The following is a 26,230-nucleotide window of genomic DNA, read 5'->3' on the forward strand; positions in this document are numbered from 1 at the left end:
TGGCTGGTGCCAGAATGCCATTAACATCAGAAAATATGAAAATAACATCAGAGTCTGAGAGAACCTTGTGGGCAACATTCTTGTACCAAAGGTTGGATTACAAATAAAGCATACTTAACTGTGCCCCAACTGTTCATTAACACTACACTCAGGTCTCAGTGTTGGCTCCCTTCTCTTTGAGTTACCAAGTCATGGGTTCAAAGCTCACTGTAAAGGGAGGAGATTGCTGAGCCTTTGGCTTTGATCTTTAAGTCATCTTTGTCTACAGGAATAGTGCCAGAAGACTGGAGGATAGCAAATGTTGTCCCCTTGTTCAAGAAGGGGAGTAGAGACAACCCCAGTAACTATAGACCAGTGAGCCTTACTTCTGTTGTGGGCAAAGTATTGGAAAGGTGTATAAGAGATAGGATGTATAATCATCCGGAAAGGAATAATTTGATTAGAGATAGGCAACATGGTTTTGTGAAGGGTAGGTCGTGCCTCACAAACCTTATTGAGTTCTTTGAGAAGGTGACCAAACAGGTGGATGAGGGTAAAGCAGTTGATGTGGTGTATATGGATTTCAGTAAAGCCTTTGATAAGGTTCCCCACGGTAGGCTATTGCAGAAAATACGGAGGCATGGGATTCAGGATGATTTAGCAGTTTGGATCAGAAATTGGCTAGCTGGAAGAAGACAAAGGGTGGTGGTTGATGGGAAATGTTCAGACTGGAGTCCAGTTACTAGTGGTGTACCACAAGGATCTGTTTTGGGGCCACTGCTGTTTATCATTTTTTTAAATGACCTGGAGGAGGGCCTAGAAGGATGGGTGAGTAAATTTGCAGATGACACGAAAGTCGGTGGAGTTGTGGACAGTGCAGAAGGATGTTACAAGTTACAGAGGGACATAGATAAGCTGCAGAGCTGGGCTGACAGGTGGCAAATGGAATTTAATGCAGAAAAGTGTGAGGTGATTCATTTTGGAAGGAATAACAGGAAGAGAGAGTACTGGGCTAATGGTAAGATTCTTGGGAGTGTGGATGAGCAGAGGGATCTCAGTGTCCATGTACATAGATCCCTGAAAGTTGCCATCCAGGTTGATAGGGTTGTGAAGAAGGCCTATGGTGTGTTGGCCTTTATTGGTAGAGGGATTGAGTTCCGGAGCCATGAGGTCATGTTGCAGTTGTACAAAACTCTGGTGCGGCCGCATTTGGAGTATTGCCTGCAGTTTTGGTCGCCGCATTATAGCAAGGATGTGGAAGTATTGGAAAGGGTGCAGAGGAGATTTACCAGGATGTTGCCTGGTATGGAGGGAAGATCTTATGAGGAAAGGCTGAGGGACTTCAGGCTGTTTTCATTAGAGAGAACAAGGTTAAGTGGTGACTTAATTGAGGCATACATGATGATCAGAGGATTAGATAGGGTGGACAGTGAGAGCCTTTTTCCTCGGATGGTGATGTCTAGAACGAGGGGACATAGCTTTAAATTGAGGGGAGATAGATAAAGGACAGATGTCAGAGGTAGGTTCTTTACTCAGAGAGTAGTAAGGGAGTGGAATGCCCTGCCTGCAAGAGTAGTGGACTCGCCAACACTAAACGCATTCAAATGGTCATTGGATAGACATATGGACGATAAGGGAATAGTGTAGATGGGCTTTAGAGGGGTTTCACAGGTCGGCGCAACATCAAGGGCCGAAGGGCCTGTACTGCGCTGTAATGTTCTATGTTCTATGTAAAGGAATTCAGTATGTAATTTAGGCTGATAATTTGATGTAGTACCTGATGAAATGTTAAACTAAGGTCTGCCTCAGGTGGGTATTGCTCTGTGCAAATTACTGCCATATAGGCCTACATTACAACAGTGAATACATAATACATTTAAAATATAATCTATTGGCTGTAAAGTATTCTGGAATATTCCACGGTGCAATATTAATAACATGCATTATTTTACTCTCAGAATAATTCCTCATCATCCTTGTCACCTCTGAGCGAAATGTCAACATACTGCAAAATTAAGGCAATTATTTTACATGAAATAGATGCCCAAAATTGGGTTTCAGATTGTTCAAACACACTTCACTTTGGATTCAATCTTCGCTTTGGAGGCACAAGAGTAGCTGTTCTATCTTGATTACGGTCTACATCCACTCGTGTACATCACCATTCTGTGAATTACTATGTTTAGCTGTACTAAGAAGCACCAAGGCAAACTAAAGGAGGTTTAGCTCAGACTTTGCTCATGTATCCTTGTGCAGCACTGCTGACTCAAGGCCCCGAGGACCCAGGTTCGATCCCGGCCCCGGGCCACTGTCCGTGTGGAGTTTGCACATTCTCTCCATGTCTGCTTGGGTCTCACCCCCACAACCCAAACGAATGTGCAGGGTAGGTGAATTGTCCACGCTAAATTGCCCCATAATAATTGGAAAAAAAGAATTGGGTACTCTAAATTTATATTTAGCACACCTCCGGGAGCTCATATTTCCTCCCACAGTCAAAAGATGTTCAGGTACTACTGGAAGACCTACTGGACGCAAGTATCCTAGAGAAAGGGAACTGTAGCGACATGTATGACCGACTGGTAGACAGGGACGACACCGTACTGGACGCAACAAGAATGAAATGGGAGGACGCCCTGGGGATGGAGATAGGGTGGGGACTCTGGAGCGAAGCACTGCATAGGGTCAACTCCACCTCCACGTGCGCAAGGCTCAGCCTGACGCAACTAAAAGTGGTACATAGAGCCCACTTAACAAGAAACCGTATGAGTAGGTTCTTTCCAGAGGTGGAGGACAGATGTGAACGGTGCCAAAGAGACCCGGCCAACCACGCCCACATGTTCTGGTCTTGCCCCAGACTTGTGGAGTACTGGACAGCCTTCTTCGAGGCTATGTCCAAAGTGGTGGGGTGAGGGTGGAGCCATGCCCGATAGTGGCGGTCTTCGGGGTTTCAGACCAGCCAGATCTATTCCTGGGGAGGAGGGCGGACGCCCTTGCCTTTACCTCCCTGATCGCCCGCCGTAGAATCCTGTTTGACTGGCGGTCAGCAGCACCGCCCAGAGCTGCAGACTGGCTGTCCGACCTCTCGGAATCTCTCCAAATGGAGAAAATCAAATTCGCCATCCTAGGGTCAGACGACGGTTTCCACAGAACGTGGGAGCCATTCATGCAATTGTTCCGGGACCTGTTTGTGGCCAACGAACAAGAGGAAGAATAGTCGGGTGGCCAAGAATCAGGGGAAAATGGATGGGAATCGGGGGAAGGTAGCCGGGGGGGGGGGGGGGGGGGGGGGGGGGTTCGTTATGGGGGTTTGATGGCAAGCTAAGGCCCAAAACCAAACTATAAATAAATGCCTATAAACATGTGCCTCGGCCATATTGGGGAATGTAAAATATGTATGCCGGCGAAATTGTTATTATGAAGATGCTTACCAGTAAATATAAGTGTTAATTTTTGCGTGTGTTTTTTTTTTCTCTAATAATTTGTAGTATGTTGTATATAAAATATGAAAACTCAATAAAAAAACATTTAAAAAAAAGATGTTCAGGTTAGGTGGATTGGCCATGATAAATTTCCCTTGGTGTCCAAGAAAGTTAGGTGGGGTTACTGGGTTGCAGGAATAGGGTGGAGGCGTGGCCTCGAGTAGGGTGCTTTCCAAGAGCCGGTACAGACTCGATGGACAGAATGGTCTCCTTCTGCACAGTAAATTCTACGATTTTGTGATTGTGCAGTTGGTTTATCACAGCGTTCAACAGTTCCATGACGACATCGTTGTGCGTGTCCTGGATATCGCTGAGATGTCTGACCCATTCCCAGTCATTAATGGGAGCTAAACAGGACTGTGTAGGTGCCAACCATCATAAGCATATTTTTTTCTGCCATGCTCTCCAATGTCTTCCAAGATGGTGTTCTCACAGCGAAATCAGATATCGTATGGACAGGAAGCTACTCAATCTGAGACAACTCCAAGGGCATACAGTACAACCTTCTGTTTGCCAATGATTGCACCCTAGATAGTCAGAGGCTTTTTCTCAGGGTAGTCGGGTCAATTACTAGGGGGCATAGGTTCAAGGTGCGAGGGACAAGGTTTAGAGGAGATGTACGAGGCAAATTTTTTTTACACAGACGATAGTGGGTACCTGGAACTCGCTACCAGTGGAGGTGGTGGAAGCAGGGAAGATAGTGACGTTTAAGGGGCGTCTTGACAAATATGAAATGAAATGAAATGAAAATCGCTTATCGTTACGAGTAGGCTTCAATGAAGATACTGTGAAAAGCCCCTAGTCGCCACATTCCGGCGCCTGTTCGGGGAGGCTGGTACGGGAATTGAACCGTGTTGCTGGCCTGCCTTGGTCTGCTTTAAAAGACAGCGATTTAACCCAGTGTGCCATGAATAGGATGGGAATAGAGGAATACCGGCCCTGGAAGTGTCGAAAATTTTAGTTTAGACGGGCAGCATAGTGGGCGCTGGCTTGGAGGGCCAAAGGACCTGTTCCTGTCCTGTACTTTTCTTTGTTCTTTGTTCTAGATGCCAGTTCAGAGCTGAGCACGGAATATAGCACAAACTTGTTCTCCAACATTGGCCTTACAAGCAGCACAAAGAAAATTGAAGTAGTGTACCAGCACGAACTAGGAAAGTCCAATCCTGAGCCCACGGTTTCAGTCCATGACCAGAACCTGTCAGCAGTGGTTAGATCATAGAATTTAGTGCAGAAGGAGGCCATTTGGCCCATCGAGTCTGCACCAGCTCTTGGAAAGAGCACCCTACCCAAGGTCACCTCCACCCTATCCCCATAACCCAGTAATCCCACCCAACACTAAGGGCAATTTTGGACACTAAGGGCAATTTTATCGTGGCCAATCCACCTAACCTGCACATCTTTGGACTGTGGGAGGAAACCGGAGCACCCGGAGGAAACCCACGCACACACGGGGAAGATGTGCAGACTCCGCACAGACAGTGACCCAAGCCGAAATCGAACCTGGGACCCTGGAGCTGTGAAGCAATTGTGCTATCCACAATGCTACCGTGTTGCCCCTAAGTGTACTTATCTCAGCAGAACATTTTTTTGAGCCGTCTATAATGGCGATGCCGTAACTTTGTAGTATGTTGACAGCACGGGCAGCATGGTAGCATTGTGGATAGCACAATGGCTTCACAGCTCCAGGGTCCCAGGTTCGATTCCGGCTTGGGTCACTGTCTGTGCGGAGTCTGCACATCCTCCCCGTGTGTGCGTGGGTTTCCTCTGGGTGCTCCGGTTTCCTCCCACAGTCCAAAGATGTGGTTAGGTGGATTGGCCATGATAAATTGCCTTTAGTGTCCAAAATTGCACTTAGTGTTGGGTGGGGTTACTGGGTTATTGGGATAGGGTGGAGGTGTTGAACTTGGGTAGGGTGCTCTTTCCAAGAGCCGGTGCAGACTCGATGGGCCAAATGGCCTCCTTCTGCACTGTAAATTCTATGATCTATGATTTCGCCAGACTTCGAAAAACTGGGGGGGAAAAAAAGAGTCTACCAAACTGAAAGTCTATAGAGCAATAACCTTGCACACTCTGCTCGAAGCATACAAGAACAGACTCTGTACCAGTGCCATGTTAAGATCTTCAAACAACTTCACTTGAGCTGCGTTCGGAATCTTCTGAAGATTAGAGCAGAACAAAATACCAGACACTTAAGTGCTCACGCAAGCTTGCATTCCAAACACCCAAACCATATTGAGACAATCACAGCAGATTTGGGTTGGACAGGTAACCAGAATGTCTGACACTTGCTTACCAAAATGAAGTTTCTGTGGAGAGCTTGAGTTTGGGGTGCACACTTATGCCAGTCAAGAAATCACTACAAGGATACGTTTAATGGAGGAGATCTGATATCATCTTCTGAGTCCTAGTATAAGCTTGCTCTGGTCGCTGCACCTGGCACAACCACATAACAAACTACACGGCCTCTTTCGAAAGCAAGCACAAGGAAAAGAAATGCCGAGCGAGCAACTCTTCCAAAACTCAATCATCTGCAGTATGCTTTCCTATTTGCATCAGAACTTTCCAGGAACAGATCAGAGCATTGCAGTCACCTACATATCCGCTGAAACCCTACCAATCACCCCAGATTATGAACATGGTCATCTTTGCGTTGGAGCACAAACAAGTGAAGGCAGCAGTTTATGAAGAATGCTCATTATAGACTGCGTTCATACCAGATTGCTATGTAACACTGGGAGACCACCAAAGCACAAAGGAAATCCGAGAAGTTTATATCTCAATTCCTCTTATGCATAAGATGAGAGAGGAAAAAGGAGCAAACTAAAACTCTGCACGAGTACAGCAGTATGACTTTGGTTGAGCTATATTATTTGGTATATAGTAAGTTCTGGATAATAACTATGTTGCACTGTAAACACTGCACAGAAGCTTAACGCTTCCCAAAGTCATCCGATATCACTCCCCCATGTCCAAACTTAATCCAGCACTTGAATTCCTCATTTACATAGTTATTCCTCAAAAATTAATGTATTCATTCTGCAATATTCATCTTTTTAAACTAAACAGTATTTCAGATATATTGGCCGGGATTCTCCGAAATCCCGGCCACGTATTGACGCCGGCGTCAACAGGCCTCCAGGCCCAGTCATTCCCCCCTTCCTCAGGGGCTAAAACGGTACCAGAGTGCTGTGCACTGCTCCGGCGCCGAAAGTCGGCCCCACACACCGGCACGGGTCCGCGCATGCGTGCCACGGCCATCTCCGCGCCTGCCGCTGGGCAACATGGCGGAGCCCTACAGGGGCCCGGCGTGGATGAACATAAGGCACCCCCCCCCCACCCCGAATGAGCGCGCCCGCCGATTGCTTGCCCCCAATCACGGGCCTGGCCACCTAGGAAGCCCCCCCGCAATCAGTCCCTCCCCCCCCATAGGACGGCCCCCACAGCCAGAATGCTGAGGTCCCGCCGAGTAGGGCCATATATAAACCACGCCGGTGGGACTCGGCCCGTCGAGTGTGGAGAATCGCTGCGGGGGCCACTTTCAATGGCCTCCGACTGGTGCCGCGGCGACTGCACCAGCACAATCGGCACCGATTCTCTGGGCGCCGGAGAATCTGTGCAGGCTCGGAGAATCCCAGCCACTAACTCCCTTTTTTTTGTATGCGTAACAATAGCATTTCAGCAGGGAAATCTATAGTCATGTATTTTGGGATGGAATCAAAAATAGCCAAGAGTCCTTTACAAGTCCAGTGGGAGATATGTGATTATGAGTGGTGTATTGCAAGGGGCACCGGTCGTGTTGGTAAATGTGTATGCCCAAAATTGGGATGATGTAGGTTTTATGAGGGGGTTGCTGGCAGCAATCCCGGATTTGGCAACGGATCAGTTGATCATGGGAGGAGATTTTAACTGTGTCCTGGAGGGCAGCACGGTGGCTCAGTGGGTTAGCACTGCAGTCTCACGGCGCTGAGGTCCCAGGTTCGATCCCGGCTCTGGGTCACTGTCCGTGTGGAGTTTGCACATTCTCCTCGTGTTTGCGTGGGTTTCGCCCCCACAACCCAAAGATGTGCAAGGTAGGTGGATTGAACACGCTAAATTGCCCCTTAATTGGAAAAAATTAATTGGGTACTCTAAATTTAAAAAAAAAACTGTGTCCTGGAGCCGCGTGTGGATAGATCGAGCCCCACGTCGATGGGTAGGGTATGCATGGTAAGGGAGCTGGGGGAGTTTATTGAGAAGATGGGCATTGTGGCTCCATGGCGCTTTCAGAACCCAGGGGGAGGGAGTATTCCTTCTTTTCACACGTCTATAAGGTGTATTCAAGGATCAATTACTTTGTAGTGAGTTGGAAGATTTTGGGTGGGGTGGAGGGGGCAGAGTATGCGGGGATAGTTATCTCGGACCATGCACCCCACTGGCTGGATATTTAGTTCCGTACCGGACAAGAGCAGAGGCAGGATGGAGGTTTGACTAGGAGTTGTTGGCAGATGGAGGTTTTTATGGTAAGGTGCAGTTGGTGATTAGGGATTATGTGGAGTTGAATCAGAATGGGGAAGTGTCGACGGGCATTTTTTAGGAAGCACCGAAGGCAGTGGTCCGGGGAGGAATCTCATTTACGGTTTGTGTGAGTAAGGAAAGGAGGGCGGAACATGACCGTCTAGTGAGCAAGATAGTGGAGGTGGACAGGGAATATTCGAGAGTACCCACCGTGGAGGGATTGACGAGGAGGGAAATGTTGCAGGGTCAATTTGACAGGCTGACAACGGGGAGGGCGTTAGGGCAACTGCGTAGGGGTGCAATACGAGTATGGTGAGAAGGCGAGCTGCATGCTGGAGCACCAGCTGCGGAGGCAGGCTGTGTCCAGGGAAATACTGAAGATCCGGACTGGGACTGGGGGTGTGGTGTCAGAGCCAGAGAAGATAACTGAGGCATTTAGAGAGTATTACCAGGGTCTTTATGAGGCAGACCCAGGAGGAGGAGGGGGACATGGGGTGGTTTCTGGACAAGCTGGAATTTCCCCAGATGGTGGAAGCAAAGAGGCAGGCGTTGGAGGAGCCCCTGGGCTGAGGGAGGTGCTGGATAGGATCAGGGGTATGAAGTCGGGGAAGCCCCTGGGCCGATGGATACCCGGCAGAATTTTATAAGGAATTTGCAGCAGACTTGGCACCACATCTGTTGGGGGCGTTTAATGAAGCATTGGAGAAGGGGGAGTTGCCGGAGACGATGAAGCAGGCAGTAATCACACCAATCCCAAAAAAAGGGAAGGATCCGGTGGAATGTGGGTCGCATAGACCCATATCACTATTAAACACTGATGTGAAAGTATTGGCTAAGTTGTTGGCGGGGAGGATGGAGGACTGTGTCCCGGGGGTGGTTGCAGAAGATCAAACAGGCTTCATGAAGCGCAGGCAGCTCGTGAGTAATATAAGATGGCTGTTGAATGTGGTGATGAATCCGATGAGAGTTCTGGTACTGGATGTGGTGGTGTCCATGGACGCGGAGAAAGCATTTGATCGGGTGGAGTGGCGGTACTTGTTCGAAGTTTTGGGAAGGTTTGGGGTTGGGCCGAGATTTGTGACATGGGTGCGGTTGCTGTATGTGGCGCCAAGAGCAAGGGGGAGGAAGAATGATATGAGCTCACGAAGCTTTGACTTACACAGGGGTACGAGGCAGGGGTGCCCGCTGTCGCCGCTGCTGTTTGTGCTGGCCATAGACCCATTGGCAATGGCTCTCAGGGGGTCAACAGAGTGGCAGGATATAATGAGGGGACAGAGGGAGCATCGGGTGTCGCTCTATGCCGATGACCTGTTGTTGTATGTTTCGGATCTGTTGGAGAGTATGGGAAGGATTATGGGCCTGTTGGGGAGGTTTGGAGGGTTCTCGGGATACAAGCTGAATGTGGGGAAAAGCGAGGTGTTTCCGGGAAATGAGTTGGCACAGCAGGCTAATTTAGGTGGGACGCCATTTACGGCAGCAAGGGCTAGGTTTAGGTGCTCGGGGATTCAAGTAGCGAGGGAATGGACGGGACTCCATAAGTGGAACTTAACGAAGCTGGTGGAGGAGGCCAGGGAGGATCTTAAGAGGTAGGATACACTGCACTTAACGTTGGCGGGGAGGGTACAAGTGGTGAAAATTAATATTCTGCCGAGGTTCTTGTTTATCTTTCAGGCTCTCCGGATCTTTATACCAAAGGCCTTTTTTCGGAAAGTGGACACAATCATCTCAGACTTTGTATGGGCAGGTTGGTGTCGAGGGTGGGGAGGATCTTGCTACAGAGGCAGAGGCAGCAGGGGGGGTTGGCGTTGCCAAACTTGCTTCATTACTATTGGACGGCGAATGTCGACAAGGTGCGGTGGTGGTGGGAAGGAGAAGGGGTTGAGTGGGTTTGGATGGAGGAGGAATCTTGTAAGGGGTCTAGTTTTAGGACTACAGTGACGGCAGCATTGCCAATGGCTCCGAGTAGGTATTCAGAGAGCCCAGTGGTGCAGTCCACGGTGAAGATATGGAATCAGTTGAGGAGGCATTTTAGGGTGGAAGTGATGTCGGTGCTAATGCCACTGTGCGAGAATTATGGGTTTGAGCTGGGGGGATGGATAGTGTATACAGGAGGTGGAGGGAAGTGGGGCTGGTCAAGGTGAGGGATTTATATTTTGAGGAAGGGTTCGCCAGTCTGGAGCAGCTAAGGGAGAGGGTAGAGCTACCGAGGGGTAGTGAGTTCAGGTATCTACAGGTCAGGGACTTTGCATGAAAGGTCTGGAAGGGGTACCCTAGATTCCTGGGATACACCCTGCTGGAGTGACTGCTGCTTCCGGATGTGGAAGGGGAGGGAAGAATTGGGGATATATATTAGTCGCTGGGGCAGCAAGGAGGCGAGCGGTTGGTGAAGACCCGGACCCTTTCATGGCGCCATTTTGGGTTTCAGAGAAGCCGGAGCTCATGGAGAGACGGAAGGCCGATGTCATAGCCTTCACCTCTCTGATTGCACAGCAACGAATTTTGCTGGAGTGGTGGTTGGCATCGCCACCGGGGGTAGCAGCATGGTTGGGTGACCTGTTTGACTTCCTGCGATTAGAGAAGATAAAGTATAAGTTAAGGGGCTCAGCAGGGGAGTTTGAGAAAAAGGTGGGGGATGTTTGTAACCGTGTTTGAGGAGCTGGTCGTTGCAGGGGGTGGGGGGTGCGTGATGGGGAGGGGGGTGAAACATAGTTGATTGTTGGGAAGAATGTTTCCCGGGGTGTTTATTTGCTGTAACCTACTTTGATAGAAGTTTGCATAAAATGCGTTTAAACAAAAACAAAAAAAAGAGTCCTTTACAGGATCATTGTACATAATGCTCACCTGGAACAGCCTCTGTAGTTGGGAAGGGGAGGTACACCATTATTGATCTCGGGAATGATTTTTGGGTAGCTCTCGGCTTTGTGGCAGCTAGAGTCAAAAGAGGGTCTGTCAAAGAGAGTGAGCCAGCAAATCAACTCATATCGTGCCACCTGATGTTGGCAGTGTGACCACTATTGTCGACTCCTCGATTTGAATATTTTCAGAAAATAAAATTCCGACAGCCCAGATTTCTGTAACAATTTCAGAATTTCTATGATGGGGTGTACTCATTTTAAAAAAGACTATGTAATAAGTTGCAGTTATACAAAAGATAGCAAAACAAATTATATCCGAACATTACTCTAAAAACTGGGCTTTGTATCAATTAAGTATTATGATGTTAACAAAACCAACCAAATGGTGGAACAAGAGGCCCTTTGGTATGTGTAACTAGATTCTCCATTCTAGTTTCCTATTAAAGATGCTGATGTTTGAAAAAGTAGCAGGGATTAAACACTTCCCCCTCAAGGGAGAAAAGATACTTCAGAAAGAAAGGCACCAAGTTGTATCACTGAACCACTATTTTTGCCGACGCCTTCTATGCAGTATACAAAACATGTTTGTGAGAACATGAAAACAGTTAACTTCCTGCCCAATAAAAGCCTGAAATATATTTAATTAAAAAAACAGAACTAAAATTAAATTAATTATTCAATTGCAAAAACATTCAAGACTAACTATATTGCTCAACCAAAACACCATTTTAAAAAGTAAATTCAGAGTACCAAATTCATTTTTTCCAATTAAGGGGCCATGTAGCGTGGCCAATTCACCTAACCTACACATTTTTGGGTTGTGGGAGTGAAACCCACACAAACATGGGGAGAATGTGCAAACTCCACACGGACAGTGACCCAGAGCCAGGATTGAATCTGGGACCTCAACGCCATGAGGCAGCAGGGCTACCTCACTGCGCCACCGTGCTGCCCCTCAAAACACAATCTTAAGCTGCACAAGATCAATGGAACCCAGAACAGTTAATGTTGAGAAAATAAATCTCTGAATCATTATTTTTGTTAAATATCTTACTGTTTTTAAACATAAAACACCATGTTACAATTCAATTGCAATCCCTTCCCCCACAATACTTTTGTCTTGTTTCACAATTAAGTGGCATATTTCATAAATAGGATCAATGAAACAAAATCAGTGGCCCTTGCTCGTATGGACCATCCAGAGGTTAGCATGCCCACTGCTAACAATCAGCTGATATTCATGGTACACTGCTCACTGTGGTGCACACCAAATTCACCTGTACTTTTCAACGGTAATAGGATATATTGGACTAAAGCATGCAAATTCAAGCTGCTTAAGAGCTTAATCTACTGTTTAAACAGAAATCACAATATTCCATGAAATATTTAAAAGGATAAATCTAAAACTAACCAGAATCGGTATATAGGTTTATATGTAGTTTTAACATTTTAAAAATGAGAGAATAGGACCTTTAGATGAATGTATCACTTTTATCTCTTTGCAGATCTTTAAGAGGTGTAAATATATGGCATAAACATTAGTTCACCAATGGAGCTTCGCAGCCTCAGTCAGAACAGACGTTGAGCAGCCCAAGGTGCTATTTTTGCTTGGGACTTATTTCATGTTTTAACTGTTTCTTTTCAACCAAACAAACTACTTAAAGAAAATCTGAATATTGGTCCTTTCCCATGTATTCTTCAGTTTTTTTAGACTGTCAGCAAAGTATAAATTCCCCCAATAGCTTAGTATTAAAGATAAATTGCTTGCTCTACTGTCTATCAATCCGCCAATATCGTCAGTGCATCAAAGTAACTGTCATAGCCACCCAAAGCAATATTTTGATCAAGGATATTCCCCACTTTCTCAGACACACTGGATGTAATTCTCCCATTTTTGTACGATGGAAAACATCTTCCATGTTTTAAAAAAATTTTTTTTAGAGTACCCAATTCATTTTTTCCAATTAAGGGACAATTTAGTGTGGCCAATCCACCTACCCTGCACATCATTCGGGTTATGGGGGTGAAACCCACGCAAACACGGGGAGAATGTGCAAACTCCACACGGACAGTGACCCAGAGCCGGGATTGAACCTGGGACCTTGGAGCCGTGAGGTAGCTAACCACTGCGCCAACTTACTGCCCTTCCTCCATGTTAACTCAAGCCGTTTTAAAACGAGTATGACATGAAGACCGAAACTCCGATGTTCCCAGATGTTTTTACAATAGAAAAACATGTTTTTCTTTCGGATGCATTTGATATTAGTTCAAATTTATCTTGCAAAAAAAGTGTCATAAAGCAAATCATACAAATTTTCTTGAATAGCAAATAATGGGAGTTTTTTTTAAAAGAGGGTTCTGCCCAACCTGATACTTGACTATTTTGTTTAGTTGTTACTGACAGATCAAAAACGAAAGTCAAATGCATTTGTTCTTTAGAAATAAGATTACCTTTCTAAAGGAAGCAGGTGTTCGGGCATAATAATACAGTGCCAATGAATAGAGATCCTCTATATCTTCTGTCTCCAGGTTGCATGGAACACTTTCAAGTGATCCTGAAATACAAACATATGATGCACTGGGTTTACACACATTCTGAAAATAAAAACAAGTCCTTTCAGTTTATCCCTTTAGTAATCTCCTTGCTTGGAATTGGGTATTGGACCATGCAATACACCCAACATCACTTTAACACGAGCCAAGTAAGCAAGTTTAACAATGTTTTATTTTTAAATACAATTCAAATTCAAAAAAATATACTATACAATATCTTTTTTTTTTTTAAACACATTTTATTCAAACTTGTATCAAAGTAGGTTACAGCAAATAAACACGCCGGGAAACATTCTTCCCAACAATCAACTATACAGTTTGTACAGATTTTTCTTCTTTTTCACCCCCCCCCCGCGACGAATAGCTCCTTAAACACGGTCACAAACATCCCCCACCTTTTCTCAAACTCCCCTGCTGAGCCCCTTAACTCATATTTTATCTTCTCTAGCCGCAGGAAGTCATACATGTCACCCAACCATGCTGCTACCCCCACTGGCGATGCCGACCACCACTCCAGCAAAATTCGTCGGCATGCAATCAGAGAGGCGAAGGCCAAAACATCGGCCTTCCTCCTCTCCATGACCTCCGGCTTCTCTGAAATCCCAAATATCGCCAAAGGGTCTGTGTCCACTCCCTCCTCCACAATCCTGTCTAAGACTGCGAACACTCCCGCCCAGAATCTTCCCAATTTTTCACAACCCCAAAACATGTACGCGTGATTTGCTGGCCCCCGGCTACACCTCTCACACTCATCTGCTACCCCCTGAAAGAACCCATTCATTCTCGCCCAAGTCATATGCACCCTATGCACCACCTTCCCAATTCTTCCCCCCACTTCCACATCCGGAAGCAGCAGTTGCTCCAGCAGAGTTATCCCGGCAATCTAGGGAACCCCTTCCAGACCTTTTGTGCAAAGTCCCTAACCTGTAGATACCTGAACTCATTAGCCCTCGGCAGCTCTCCCCTCAACCGTAGCTCCTCCAGACTGGCGAGCCCTTCCTGCACATGCAAATCCCTCACCTCGACCAGCCCTACTGCCCTCCACCTCCTGTATACACTATCCATCCCCCCCCCCCCCCCCCCCCCCCCCCCGGCTCAAACCCATGATTCTCGCACAGCGGTATTAGCACCGACATCCCTTCCACCCTAAAATGCCTCTTCAGCTGATTCCATATCTTCACCGTGGACTGCACCACTGGGCTCTCTGAATACCTACTGGGAGCCATTGGCAATGTTGCCATCACCATAGCCCTCAAACTAGACCCCTTACAAGATTCCTCCTCCATCCTAACCCACTCTACCACTTCTCCTTCCCACCACCGCCGCACCTTGTCCACATTTGCCGCCCAATAATAATGAAGCAAATTTGGCAACGCCAACCCCCCCCCCCCCCCTCTGCCTCTGTAGCAGGGTCCTCCCCCCCCCCTCGGCACCTTCCTCGCCCTTACAAAGTCAGAGTTTATTGTGTCCACTTTCCAAAAAATGGCCTTTGGTATAAAGATCGGGAGAGCCTGAATACAATCTCTTAAATACCTACATATTTTGATTTGCATCTGGCATGCAATGTGTCCATCATACTTATACACACTTGAATCTAATTAGCTTTGTGTTCCGAAAATGATTAATTGACCAGGCAGGGAGCACAATTCAGAAATGGATATCAAAATTATTGATCTAGCTTTCAATAAAGAAAGGGTGATTTGTAGGTGGCATGGTTCCGCAGTGGTTAGCACTGCTGCATCTCGGAGCATGGACCTGGGTTCGATCCCGGTCCGTGTGAAGTTAGCACATTCTCCCACTGTCTGTGTGGGTCTCACCCCCACAACCCAAACAATGTGCAAAGTAAGTGGATTGGCCATGCTAAATTGCCCCTTAATTGGAATAAATAATTGGTACATTTATTTATAAAAGGAGAATTTGTTTATTTCTTGTATAGGAAAACAAGCTAAAGTATAAACTTTATTTGAAGTAATGAACTGGAGAAATGGTGCAATTATAGTCAAGGGTTTGATTATTAATGCAGTTACAAATGCTGTTTTTAAAATCTAACTATGAGATGAAAGGAAAATATTGATTTGTCTATCTGCAATGGGTAAAGAAAATGCTATTATTTATTTATTTATGCAAACCAATTAAAAAGCTCTTACTTCACAATAACTGTGCATTTTGCAAATCTTTTAATAGCCATGTGCACATCTGCCCAATTCTCCATCAATTCTTTTAGTGTTACAACAGCATAATCTCTGCCTCATCAGGAGCAATATGGCAGATCTCCAAAAAAAACAATCATTTGCTGCTTTCTCATCCCATAACCATACATTTCCCCGAGGGCAGAACATGGGATTTATGTATGTATACACACATATATTATTTAGATGTATTATGCCAATAACTTTAATTCCCCTTCATGCTACTCCCTGAAAGAAAAAAAACAGGAAAATCACTAATCTGGCTGAAAATTAAAAAAACAGAATTCATCTTTCTGTAACTGCATCAGTTTGTCTTTCTCACTGGAACCCAAAGATGTAGGCCGCATGGTGGCACAGTGGTTAGCACTGCTGCCTCACAGCTCCAATTCTGGCCTTGGGTGACTGTGTGGAGTTTGCACTTTCTCCCCCTGTCTGCGTGGGTTTCATCCGGGTGCTCCAGTTTCCTCCCACAGTCCAAAGGATTAGACAGCTAATTTGCCCCTTAGTGTCCAAAAGATTAGGTCAGGTTACTGGGTTAGGGTGGAGGCATGGCCTTAAGTAGGGTGCTCTTTCCAAGGGCTGATACAGACTTGATATGCCGAATGGCCTCCTTCTATGATTCTAACATAGTGACAAAGTTATGGTGGAATCGGCAGAACACAAAAAGTTATCTAGTTATCTAGAGCAGTGCTTCTCAAAGTGTGGTACGCGTACCGGTACGCGAGCCGTCGTCTGCCGGTACGTGGATTACTCCCAGAAAAGAAACACTTTCACACTTGCGCAAAGGTGAGTGCTGAGCTGGAGCTGGGGCGTTCCAAGGTTCCGTCCTCGTGCTGAGCGGGGGGGGGTTGCGTCCTCGGCCCGTGCTTGGGGGGGGGGGGTTGCGTCCTCGGGCCGTGCTGAGGGGCTTGGGGGGGGGTTTGCGTCCTCGGGCCGTGCTGGGGGGGGGGGGGGGGGGGGTTGCGTCCTCGGGCCGTGCTGGGGGGGGGGGGGGGGGGTTGCGTCCTTGGGCCATGCTGGGGGGGGGGGTTTGCGTCCTCGGGCCGTGCTGGGGGCTGAGGGGGGGGGGGGTGCGTCCTCGGGCCGTGCTGAGGGGGGGGGTTGCGTCCTCGGGCCGTGCTGGGGGGGGGGGTTGTGTCCTCGGTCCGTGCTGGAGGCTGAGGGGGGGGTGCATCCTCAGGCCGTGCTGGGGGGGGTTGCGTCCTCGGGCTGTGCTGGGGGGGTTGCATCCTCGGGCCGTGCTGGGGGTTCACATCCCCACCCCTCGAACCCCCAGCTGGATTGGCTTGTTTCGCTCACCGGTCCCTGGCACATTGAAAAAAAAAACTGCCGGTACGCCACATCAGATAGTTTGAGAAGCACTGATCTAGAGTATCATACCAGTGATAATGCAATTCTTTCTCATTGGTAAAATAGCTGTAACTCAAAGAACCATCATAGCAAAATAACAAGTTTACAGTAGATTATTATATCCATGACGAATTAATAAATTGGGCCGATTTTTAAGCACTCTAACAAATAATTAATTCTATCTTTTATCAAAGGTAGACACCTTCCAAACATTTTACTGTATGAAAAGGCTTAAATTGACATCTACTTCAGCTAATTAGGCCATTACAAAGTGAAAAGCGCCAATTAACAAATGAAAACTGTTATGTCACCAAAAGCACCATGCTGGAAGAGCACAGTTTTTACAAAACATTGTGCTTTATTCAGATTAACATGATAAATTGGGTACATTTCTATTATGTTCTATCAGGCTTATTAGTTCAAAGTAAACTATCAAATCGAACCACAATCACTGTAGCATGCAGAAGCACGACTCAGCATTTTTCTTCTCTTTATCTGTCTATGTGACAAAAGCAGCAGATGGCCAAACAAAATTTTCATGCTTCAATCTTTGCTCTTCAACATTTTGGTGAGTCTTTGTTGTGCCTCTTCTTGGGCGAACCAATTTTTCCTTAGGTCAGGTGCTCTGTCGTTCTCCAGATGGGGTTTGACCAAAGCTTTGCTATGCCAATCTGAATGAATTGTAGTTTCGGAGAGTGGAAATCGGGACGTCTGGCTACAAGTGCATTACAGAAGGTAAGGCATGAGGTAATAATGGATTCTTATCTCAGTTGCAAGGAAGAATACTGGGAATATTGCAAAAAGGGAGCAAGCCCTGATAGCGAAGTGCATTGGGAAACAAGACTCAGCTCTGGAAGAAGTAATATGTCCTTGTGTCGTACTACTGGACTTTGCTTAATGGAGAAGTCTTTGAGGTTGATGCAGTCAAAGGCAGAAGCATACAGAAGGTGACGATAGTAAATAAAATAGCTTCAGTTTTGCCCAATTTATACTGGGGGAAATTTTAGTTTATTCAACAACTCCTGTAGCGGCCTCCCCGAACAGGTGCCGGAATGTGGCTACTAGGGGCTTTTCACAGTAACTTCATTGAAGCCTACTTGTAACAATAAGCGATTATTATTAACTATCGTCAGACAGATGTTGTTGCGCAGACTACATTTAAATGTTATATTTCTATATTTTTACAAAAAAAACTAATTCATAATAAATGGATGACTGCTCACAATGACTATTTACAGGTTGTAATATTGCACAATAAGATCAATTTTAGGAAGTAATCCTGATTGATGATGAGAGTTTTATGTTAATCATTTCCTCCACAGATGTAATGTAGGAGCAATCAAAAGGTCCTTAAAACCATTCCAAATGAATTAAACATTAGTCAATTTGCCTCGAACACCAAGAAGAAGCAGAGACAGATTAGAGTAGATCTAAAATGATGGGCATTAAGTGATTCATTTAATTTATAATTCCACAGCAGAAACTGTCTTTTTAAAAGAAAAAACTGGAATTGCTCAAACTATAACACAGGAAATTTGTATCATTCTGTTAAATTCTACTAATGCTGACCTATTACAACTTTCTGCTAAATATTCATCACAGACAGAAAAATAGAAAACTTATGGCACTACTGCTTTTAGTCCCTGTACTAGAATATAAAAAAGCTGTTCTCTGCAAAAGTTAATCTGGCAGCAGATCTATGTCATGTACATAGCCTGCTCCTTAGCTGTCAGTTGATCAACAATGGCCAAAATAAACAGTACTGCAGTCTCATCTGCAAGACTGTCAAACCATCAAGATTCCTGTCAAGTCAGCATGTTAGAGTACGCAAGGTTGGAAGCATAGTGGGCTGCAAACCACTAGTTTCTCTGCAACTTGTATTTTCTTCTCACCGTATATCACCACAAAATAAAATCTATTCCCCACATAGAGCTTTTGTTTCAGAGACATATCCAATTAAACTGTGCAGCCTTAACTGACCATTAGTGCGGTTGCTGAAAAAGTGCTGTAAATGTGGCAAATGAGGAGACCATAGAATTCCTACATTGTAGGAGGCCATTTGGCCCATCAAGTCTGCACCGGCCCTCTGAAAAAACACCCTTACAAGGTCAACTCCCTCGCCTATTCCCATAACCCCACCTAACCTACACATCTTTGGACACCGCGGGGAAATTTAGCATGGCTAATCCACTTAACTTTGGACTGCGGGAGGAAACTGGAGCACTCGGAGGAAATACAATGCAAAACAAATCCCTACATTCATTTTGATAGTTCTCTATTAGTCCATCTCCCAGGTGCATGGATATGGCAGTGTATGGTTACGTTACTGGACCAGGAGTCCAGCGGTCTGGACTAATAATCCAGAGAATTGGGAGTTCAAATGCCAACAGAGTAATTTATTGGGTTGCCACAGTTCTCATATATTCTTTCAGGAAGGAAACTTGTCCAGTCTGACCCAAGAGACTCCCACATCAACATCATTAAATATTAGCTCTGCTGTCAAGGGAGCTAGCAAGCCATTCGGGCAACTAAGGATGGGAAATAAATACTGATTATGCACATAACTTAAATGGATTTATTTATGAGTGAAAACAAAGAATCAAGAATAGGCAAGACTGCATATGAAGGTGGCAATCATTCATAGATTAGAATCATAGAATCCATACAATGCAGAAGGAGGCCGATCGAGACTGCACCGACCCTCAGAAAGAGAACCTTACCTGGGCCCACACCCCCATCCTATCTCCGTAAGCCAACCTAACCTTTTTGACACTAAAGGGTAATTTAGCATGGCTAATCCCCCTAACCTGCACATCTTTGGATGGTGGGAGAAAACAGGAGCATCGGGAAGAAACCCATACAGACAGCGGCAGAAAGTGCAAACTTTCAGAGACAGTCTCCCAAAACCGGAATTGAACCCGGGTCCATGGCACTGTGAGGCAGCAATGTTAACCACTGTGCCGTCCCTGTACAATGCACAATTCGGCAGTATTTAAATGGGGACAAAAAACATTTTAAGATCACAAATTTGGTCCACACTAATTCACCCACTCAGAAACACTGAACTCTTTCCATTGTAGCATCAGTTTTGTCCAGGTTTTTCAACTTTATTACTCTACCAGAAGGTCGGTTCTCTGTATAATCACGGGATTTATGCAGAATTTCCCAATACCCATTCTACATCGACTCAATTGTTTGAATTTGTCTCTCCTAATCTTGCTCTCACACATTAATTTGAAGTACATACCAGATTTATCATTACCATTCCATCAAGGATGAATCAAAAACAAAATTGTAAAATGAGAAAATGGAACAAAGGAAATAAATTAAATGAAATAAATCTTTTGACAGGACCATGCATGTGCACAACATGCGTGTGATTAAAACTGACTGCAATATAAAGGGGTAACACAGACTGGGAAAGAAATTAAGCTTAGGTCATGAGAAGCGAATTCCATGTCTTTAGAAATGGTATTGAGAAATAAAGGGAAGTTATAGGTAACTTTCATGTTTTCTTGTCCCCAATTGGTTATTATAAATGTTGGGCAGAATTCAATGGAAAATTTCGAAGTTCATCTACGGCGGGTTTATCAGAGTGTTCTGGCGAGTTCCCCACCACTATCCAATGGCACTTAGGTCCTGGGGAGTTTCTCGTCGGTTCAGCCCACACAAAATTTGTTTCAGCACTGAACTCAGAACTAAACTCAGAGATCGGGCCGCCATTTTGAAAGGGTGCCCCAATCTCCAAGTGAGCTTGTGGGACCCCACACTCCCCACCCTTGGGAAATGACACATCCCCCCCCCCAACACACATGGGCCCCAGACACACCCCCACACCTCTGACCCCCATGGGCCTCCGATAGCTGAATGACCCGCGGGTGCTGTTCTGCCTGGTCCACGTTCGTGTGGACCAGCACCGAACGGTGCATAGATGCGGCCTCGCTGGGGTGGCTGGTAGATCCCGATTATGCTCATCAAAGTCAGTTTAAAACCGATTTCGGCGAGCACCATTTGGTCACACCCCTTTTGGGCAGGATTCAGACTCACGACGCCATGCGGGACTTGGGTATATCCCGTGAGGGGTGAAGCTGCCGGGAAACCTCTCCCGGCATCCACTGCTCGAGCGAGAGTGCAACATGGCCGGTGGATCCCTCCCTTTATCTACATCTACATGTTCACCTGGGTGAGATAGTAGTGGCAGCCGAGAAGGAATTCAACAATGGAATTAATTGAAATTTCAACATTTCAAGTTATCTTTCAGATGCACAGGCTAATTATCTGTCCCATGTTATGATTTGTGACACAAGATTTTTAAGTAATATAGGTTTAAAGAATAAATCTTTAAAAAGAGTCAAAGTTTAAAACGAGAAATGTGTTTCAATGTATATTTTTAAGTCATGAATTTCCTTTGCTCAGCAGTAGCTCAATTTCCTATGTCGCAAGACTTCTCAAATTTTCTTAACCTTCCTTACTTCAACTTCCTCAAAAATTAATGCAATTTCCTTAAATAATAGGCCTTTATGAAACTGTAGGCATAAAAAATTCAACTACATCTTTATTTGATGGCAATAGTGGACATAATTTTAAAATAACATTGTGTACGAGATAAATACTAGACCCAAATATTAACCCAGAATGGTCACTGTTTGGAAAAAAATATTCATTACTTTATACATCTTCTACTGACTGGAATACTACATTGACATTGTGCTAATCTTTTGGGAGTTAGGTAGTCATAATGTTGAACATATGGAAAACGGGATATTGTTAAGTTCTCATTACAAACAACACATGCAATTCTAATTGAAAAAAGAGCTTATCTGGGTACACTTACGAATGAGCTCCTCCTTGGATTCTGCCTCTTGAGACAATAAAATTTCTCTGGGGGAAAAGATACATATATTATGGTACTGGATTTAATACCAAATATTGCAAATATACCTTTTTTTGTTATAAATTTAATTAGCCAAGTCATTTTTCCCCCCCCAATTAAGGCACAATTTAGCGTGGCCAATCCACCTACCCTACACATCTTTGGGTCGTGGGATAAGACCCACACCTACATGGGCAGAATGTGTAAACTCCACATGGACAATGAATGGGGCCGGGACTGAACCCGGATCCTTGCCGCCATGAAGCAGCAGTGCTAACCATGCAAATATACCTTAAAGGGTTCTTTGAAGTCAGAAATTATTGTACACTGTTTTAAATTGGACAACAAAACCAAAAATACCTGTGTGTTTCACTAGAGCATTTTTCTTCCTATTCAACAACTTGTATGATTATAGCAGACTTAATGCAGTAAAACTGCATTCCGAATCAGTGTCAATCTTTCTTGGATCTCCATGTTTGAACCCTCAAATCACATTTCCATCTCTGCCATAGTACTGAAATGGCTGGAGGTCACAAATGACATCCTGTGACTATGTGATCTATCCTCTGTGACCTATCGACCATAACACCCTTCTCTAGTGTTGTCTTGCTCTTGGTTCCATTTTTAACTAACTGACTGCAGTGAAAGAAGTCACCTACAATGGCTTTGCTTCCTACTCCATTACCTCAGATGTCCCACAAGGATCTAAGTTTGGACCCTCTGCTATTTTTCTACAACACATTGCCCCTCGGTAACATCACCAAAAACACAATTGGTTTCCACAGACATGCTGATGATGCACTGCTCTAATCTCACATCTATCTCCCCTCTTAACTCATCAACTCATCAGTCCAAAGATGTGCAGGTTAGGTGGATTGGCCATGCTAAATTGCCCCTTAGGTTAGGTGGGGCTACGGGGATAAGGTAGAGGTGTGGGCTTAAGTAGGGTGCTCGTTCCAATGGCCGGTGCAGACATGATGGACCAAATAAACTCCTTCTGCACTGTAAATTCTATGATTCTACTGTGACTAATTTATTAGGCTGTGTATTGACCCCCCCCCATCCTGACCTCTCCATTCGACTCTACTTGTTTTAAGTTGCTTCGTAAAACATATGCTCTTAGACCAAACTTTCAGTCATCTGCCCTCATATCTACTTTTCACTTGGGTGTCAAAATTTGCTTTATAATGTTCCTATGAAAATCGCTTATTGTCACAAGTAGGCTTCAAATGAAGTTACTGTGAAAAGCCCCTAGTCGCCACATTCCGGCGCCTGTTCGGGGAGGCTGGTATGGGAATTGAACCGTGCTGCTGGCCTGCCTTGGTCTGCTTTCAAAGCCAGCAATTTAGCCCTGTGCTAAACCAGCCTTTTGAAACATCTTTGAATGTTTTATTATGTAAAATGAGATGAGGAGAAACTTCTTTACTGAGAGTTGTTGGGGTTTGGAATGCCGTGCTAGGGAGAGTGGTGGAGGTGGATTCCATAGGATGTTTCAAGAAAGAACTGGATATATATTTGAAAGTGATGAATTTAGAGGGCTATTGAGATAGGACTGGTGAATGGGACGAGCTAGGTTGTTCTTTTGGGGAGCCGGTGCAGACACGATGGGCCGAATGGCCTCCTTCTGACCTGTAAATAACAAACTAACAAAAAGACACTAGATAAATACAAATAGTTGTTGCTGTGGTAAAAGTTCTCAAGATGCTTCAGATTGTTCTCAAAGTTTGCACTTAGCCACAGGGACAGATGGAGAAAAGGAGTAGAGAGGGATAGAGAAATTTGGAGAAAGAATTCCAGAACTTAGGACTCCTATTTCCTAGGGTAGGACAGTCAAGTACTAGGGGACATAGGTCTAAAGTGCGTGGGGAAAAGTTTAGAACAGATGTGGGAGGCAAGTTTTCTTTACACAGAGGGTGGTAAATATATGGAACGCGCTGCCTGGGGAGGTGGTGGGAGCAGGTACGATAACGTCATTTAAGGGACATCCAGACAAATAGATGAATAGGGTGGTAATGGAAGGATATGAACTCCGTAAGTGCAGACGATTTTAGTTTAGGCAGGCATCATGGTCGGCGCAGGCTTGGAGGGCTGAAGGGCCTGTTCCTGTGCTGTATTGTTCTTTGTTCTTTGACCCAGGCAGCTGTATCACAGTTCTCAAAGGGAGATCAATTAAAATTAGGGATAGCACAAATAAATTAAAACATTTTACATTTGTGCAGCACCTTTACAGAATAAAATGTAACGGTGCCCTCAGAGTGAAAAGCAGATATTATCGAACAAATGCTAAACCACAATTGGAAAATTAAAAGAGGTAACAGGAAGCTCGGTCAAAAAATGGGTTTTAAAGTTTCATAAGATGTAGAAAGAAACGTTTACAAAGGGAGTCCTAGAGTAGAATCAAAAGGGTGAAAGATCTCTAATCAATGGTCGTCATAAGATGAGAATGGGAGCGAAAGAAGTGAGCAGGATGTGGATTTCACTGAAGAAATTAGTTCAGAGCAGGTGGCCGAGGAAGATGGCAGAGAAACTAATAATAATCTTTATTTTCACAAGTAGGCTTACATTAACACTGCAATGAAGTTACGGTGAAAAGCTCCCAGTCGCCATATTGCAGCGCCTGTTCAGGTACACAGACGGAGAATTCATAATGCCCACATTATCTAAGTTCTTTCGGGACATGTGGGAAGAAACCGGAACACCCGGAGGAAACTCACGCAGACACGGGGGAGAACCTGCAGATTGCACAGACAGTGACTCAAGCCAGGAATCAAATCTGGGACCCTGGAGCTGTGAAGCAACAGTGCTACCCACTGTGCTACCGTGCTGCCCAAACATTAGGGGCGTGGAGTTAAGATGAACGTATAAATGGTATCAACTGAATAACTATATGGTTCAATATTAAGACAGCATTCAGCAATTGAGTATGACTCAAATGTAAAATCAGTCCTGTAACTTAATATTTTAAAGTGAATATAAATAGATGTTTATACTTACTTAAAAGTTAACAAAATAAAAGTTTGATACCTATTTTTAAAGTAAAGTTGTAAGCTTGAAAATCAAAATCCAATGAAATGAACAGAACTATACATCATTTATCTATCTAACATACCAAACATATTTTTTAATCCATTATATGCGACAGACATGCAAATGTTAAATGGATGCAAGTTTAACTCTGGAAAAATTTTATAAAAAGGATACTTACTTTGCATTAACTAGAATGACTAACATGAGAAAGAAAAGTAGGAACGGGTCTGCTTGCTGTAGATACACATCCCACATCAGCTGAGCAACATCTTCAGTACAACAACCAGCAAAGAGGCTTGCTCCCTTCAGAACAATATATAGCAAAACAAGAATGTTTCATAAACTGAAATGACTAGAAGTCCGAAGTCGTAGCTTCTCAGCAATTCATAACCATATTTCAGGAATACAGCATTGAAAAAAAAATTACAAAGAAAATAATTTAGCTGATTGCACAATAATAGTGAAATAGGTTAAAGGCATTTCGATCCATCACCTGAACCAGGAATTAGGCTATAACGTTGCTTACACATATATAACTTTTCTTAAAATAGTAGAATCCCATTTTTCATTTTAGTCAGATTCTTTAGGCATGAGGTTAACAAAACAACTCAATCATATTCTAGCAAAAGGAATGTTTTGAATATCATATAATTGTACATAAATTTCACTTATTTTAAATTTTGAAGCATAACATTTAAAGATCAGTCTATAATAATGGATTTACAAGAAGCAAACTGTACTGCTTTAGTTGAAAGGGGCAATGGGAAGGGAAGGCTAGAGAGAACATTGCTCTTCACCTTGTGCTTGTTGAGCAACATTGCCTCAATTTTCAAATAATCATTTGCTTTTTTCAAATCCTTCCATGTACTCATTCCCAACTATGTAATCTCCTCCACCACTACAATTTTCTGATTCTGGTCTTTGCAGCGTTCCTGATTTTAATTGCTCTGCGATTTGTGACCATGCTTTCAGCGGCCAAGCCCCTAAAGCTCTGGAATTTCCTCTTTAACCCTCTTCCTGCTTGTTTTTCCTCCTTTTAAGATGTTACATAAAACCAACCTCCCTCTCCCAGTATATAATTTATCACATTTCTATTCCCTTTCAGTTCTGTAGAAGGATTAATGGACTTGAAAGGTTAATTGTGTTTCTCGCTCCACAGATGCTGAATTAATCCAGCATTTTTTGTACTCTTAATAAAAAAGTATTGTTTATTTGTCCTCATCTCACTTTAGGTGGCTTTGTGTCAAACTTCGTTTGATAATGCTCCTGCAAAGCACCTTGGTTACTTTATTACATTAAACGTGCTACTTAAATGGTAGTTGTTGCCATTATGTCAACCAGTTTCAGATTAGCATTGGCAGAGGCACCTAGGTCACCTAGCTACCTAAAAATGATGGTTAGTTTAAGACCAGGAGAAAATATAAAGTTATT

At 44.5% G+C, this 26,230-nt stretch overlaps 1 protein-coding gene and 1 long non-coding RNA gene across 4 annotated transcripts in view; one reads left to right on the forward strand and one right to left on the reverse strand.

Moving 5' to 3' along the window:
- Nucleotides 1–24,984, forward strand: part of LOC119968859 — a 69,517-nt gene extending 44,533 nt beyond the window's left edge. Inside the window, exons 3-4 of one of the 2 annotated variants that reach the window (XR_005461255.1) lie at nucleotides 17,515–17,634; nucleotides 24,329–24,984. This is a non-coding gene — a long non-coding RNA (uncharacterized LOC119968859). Of the gene's footprint in view, nucleotides 1–1,937; nucleotides 2,368–17,514; nucleotides 17,635–24,328 lie in introns of those variants that run through there. The other variant, XR_005461256.1, reaches the window with a different exon arrangement.
- tbc1d23 (TBC1 domain family, member 23) overlaps nucleotides 1–26,230 on the reverse strand; it is a 90,874-nt gene that overhangs the window by 33,816 nt on the left and 30,828 nt on the right. For both annotated transcript variants that reach the window (XM_038801746.1, XM_038801747.1), the window contains exons 6-8: nucleotides 24,978–25,102; nucleotides 21,734–21,780; nucleotides 13,259–13,362 (exon numbers count right to left, since the gene is read on the reverse strand). In XM_038801746.1, the coding sequence (XP_038657674.1) occupies nucleotides 13,259–13,362; nucleotides 21,734–21,780; nucleotides 24,978–25,102 (276 nt within the window). The remainder of the gene's footprint in view (nucleotides 1–13,258; nucleotides 13,363–21,733; nucleotides 21,781–24,977; nucleotides 25,103–26,230) is intronic.

The sequence above is a fragment of the Scyliorhinus canicula genome, chromosome 7 (assembly GCF_902713615.1).
Source record: "Scyliorhinus canicula chromosome 7, sScyCan1.1, whole genome shotgun sequence".
Lineage (NCBI taxonomy): Eukaryota > Metazoa > Chordata > Chondrichthyes > Carcharhiniformes > Scyliorhinidae > Scyliorhinus > Scyliorhinus canicula.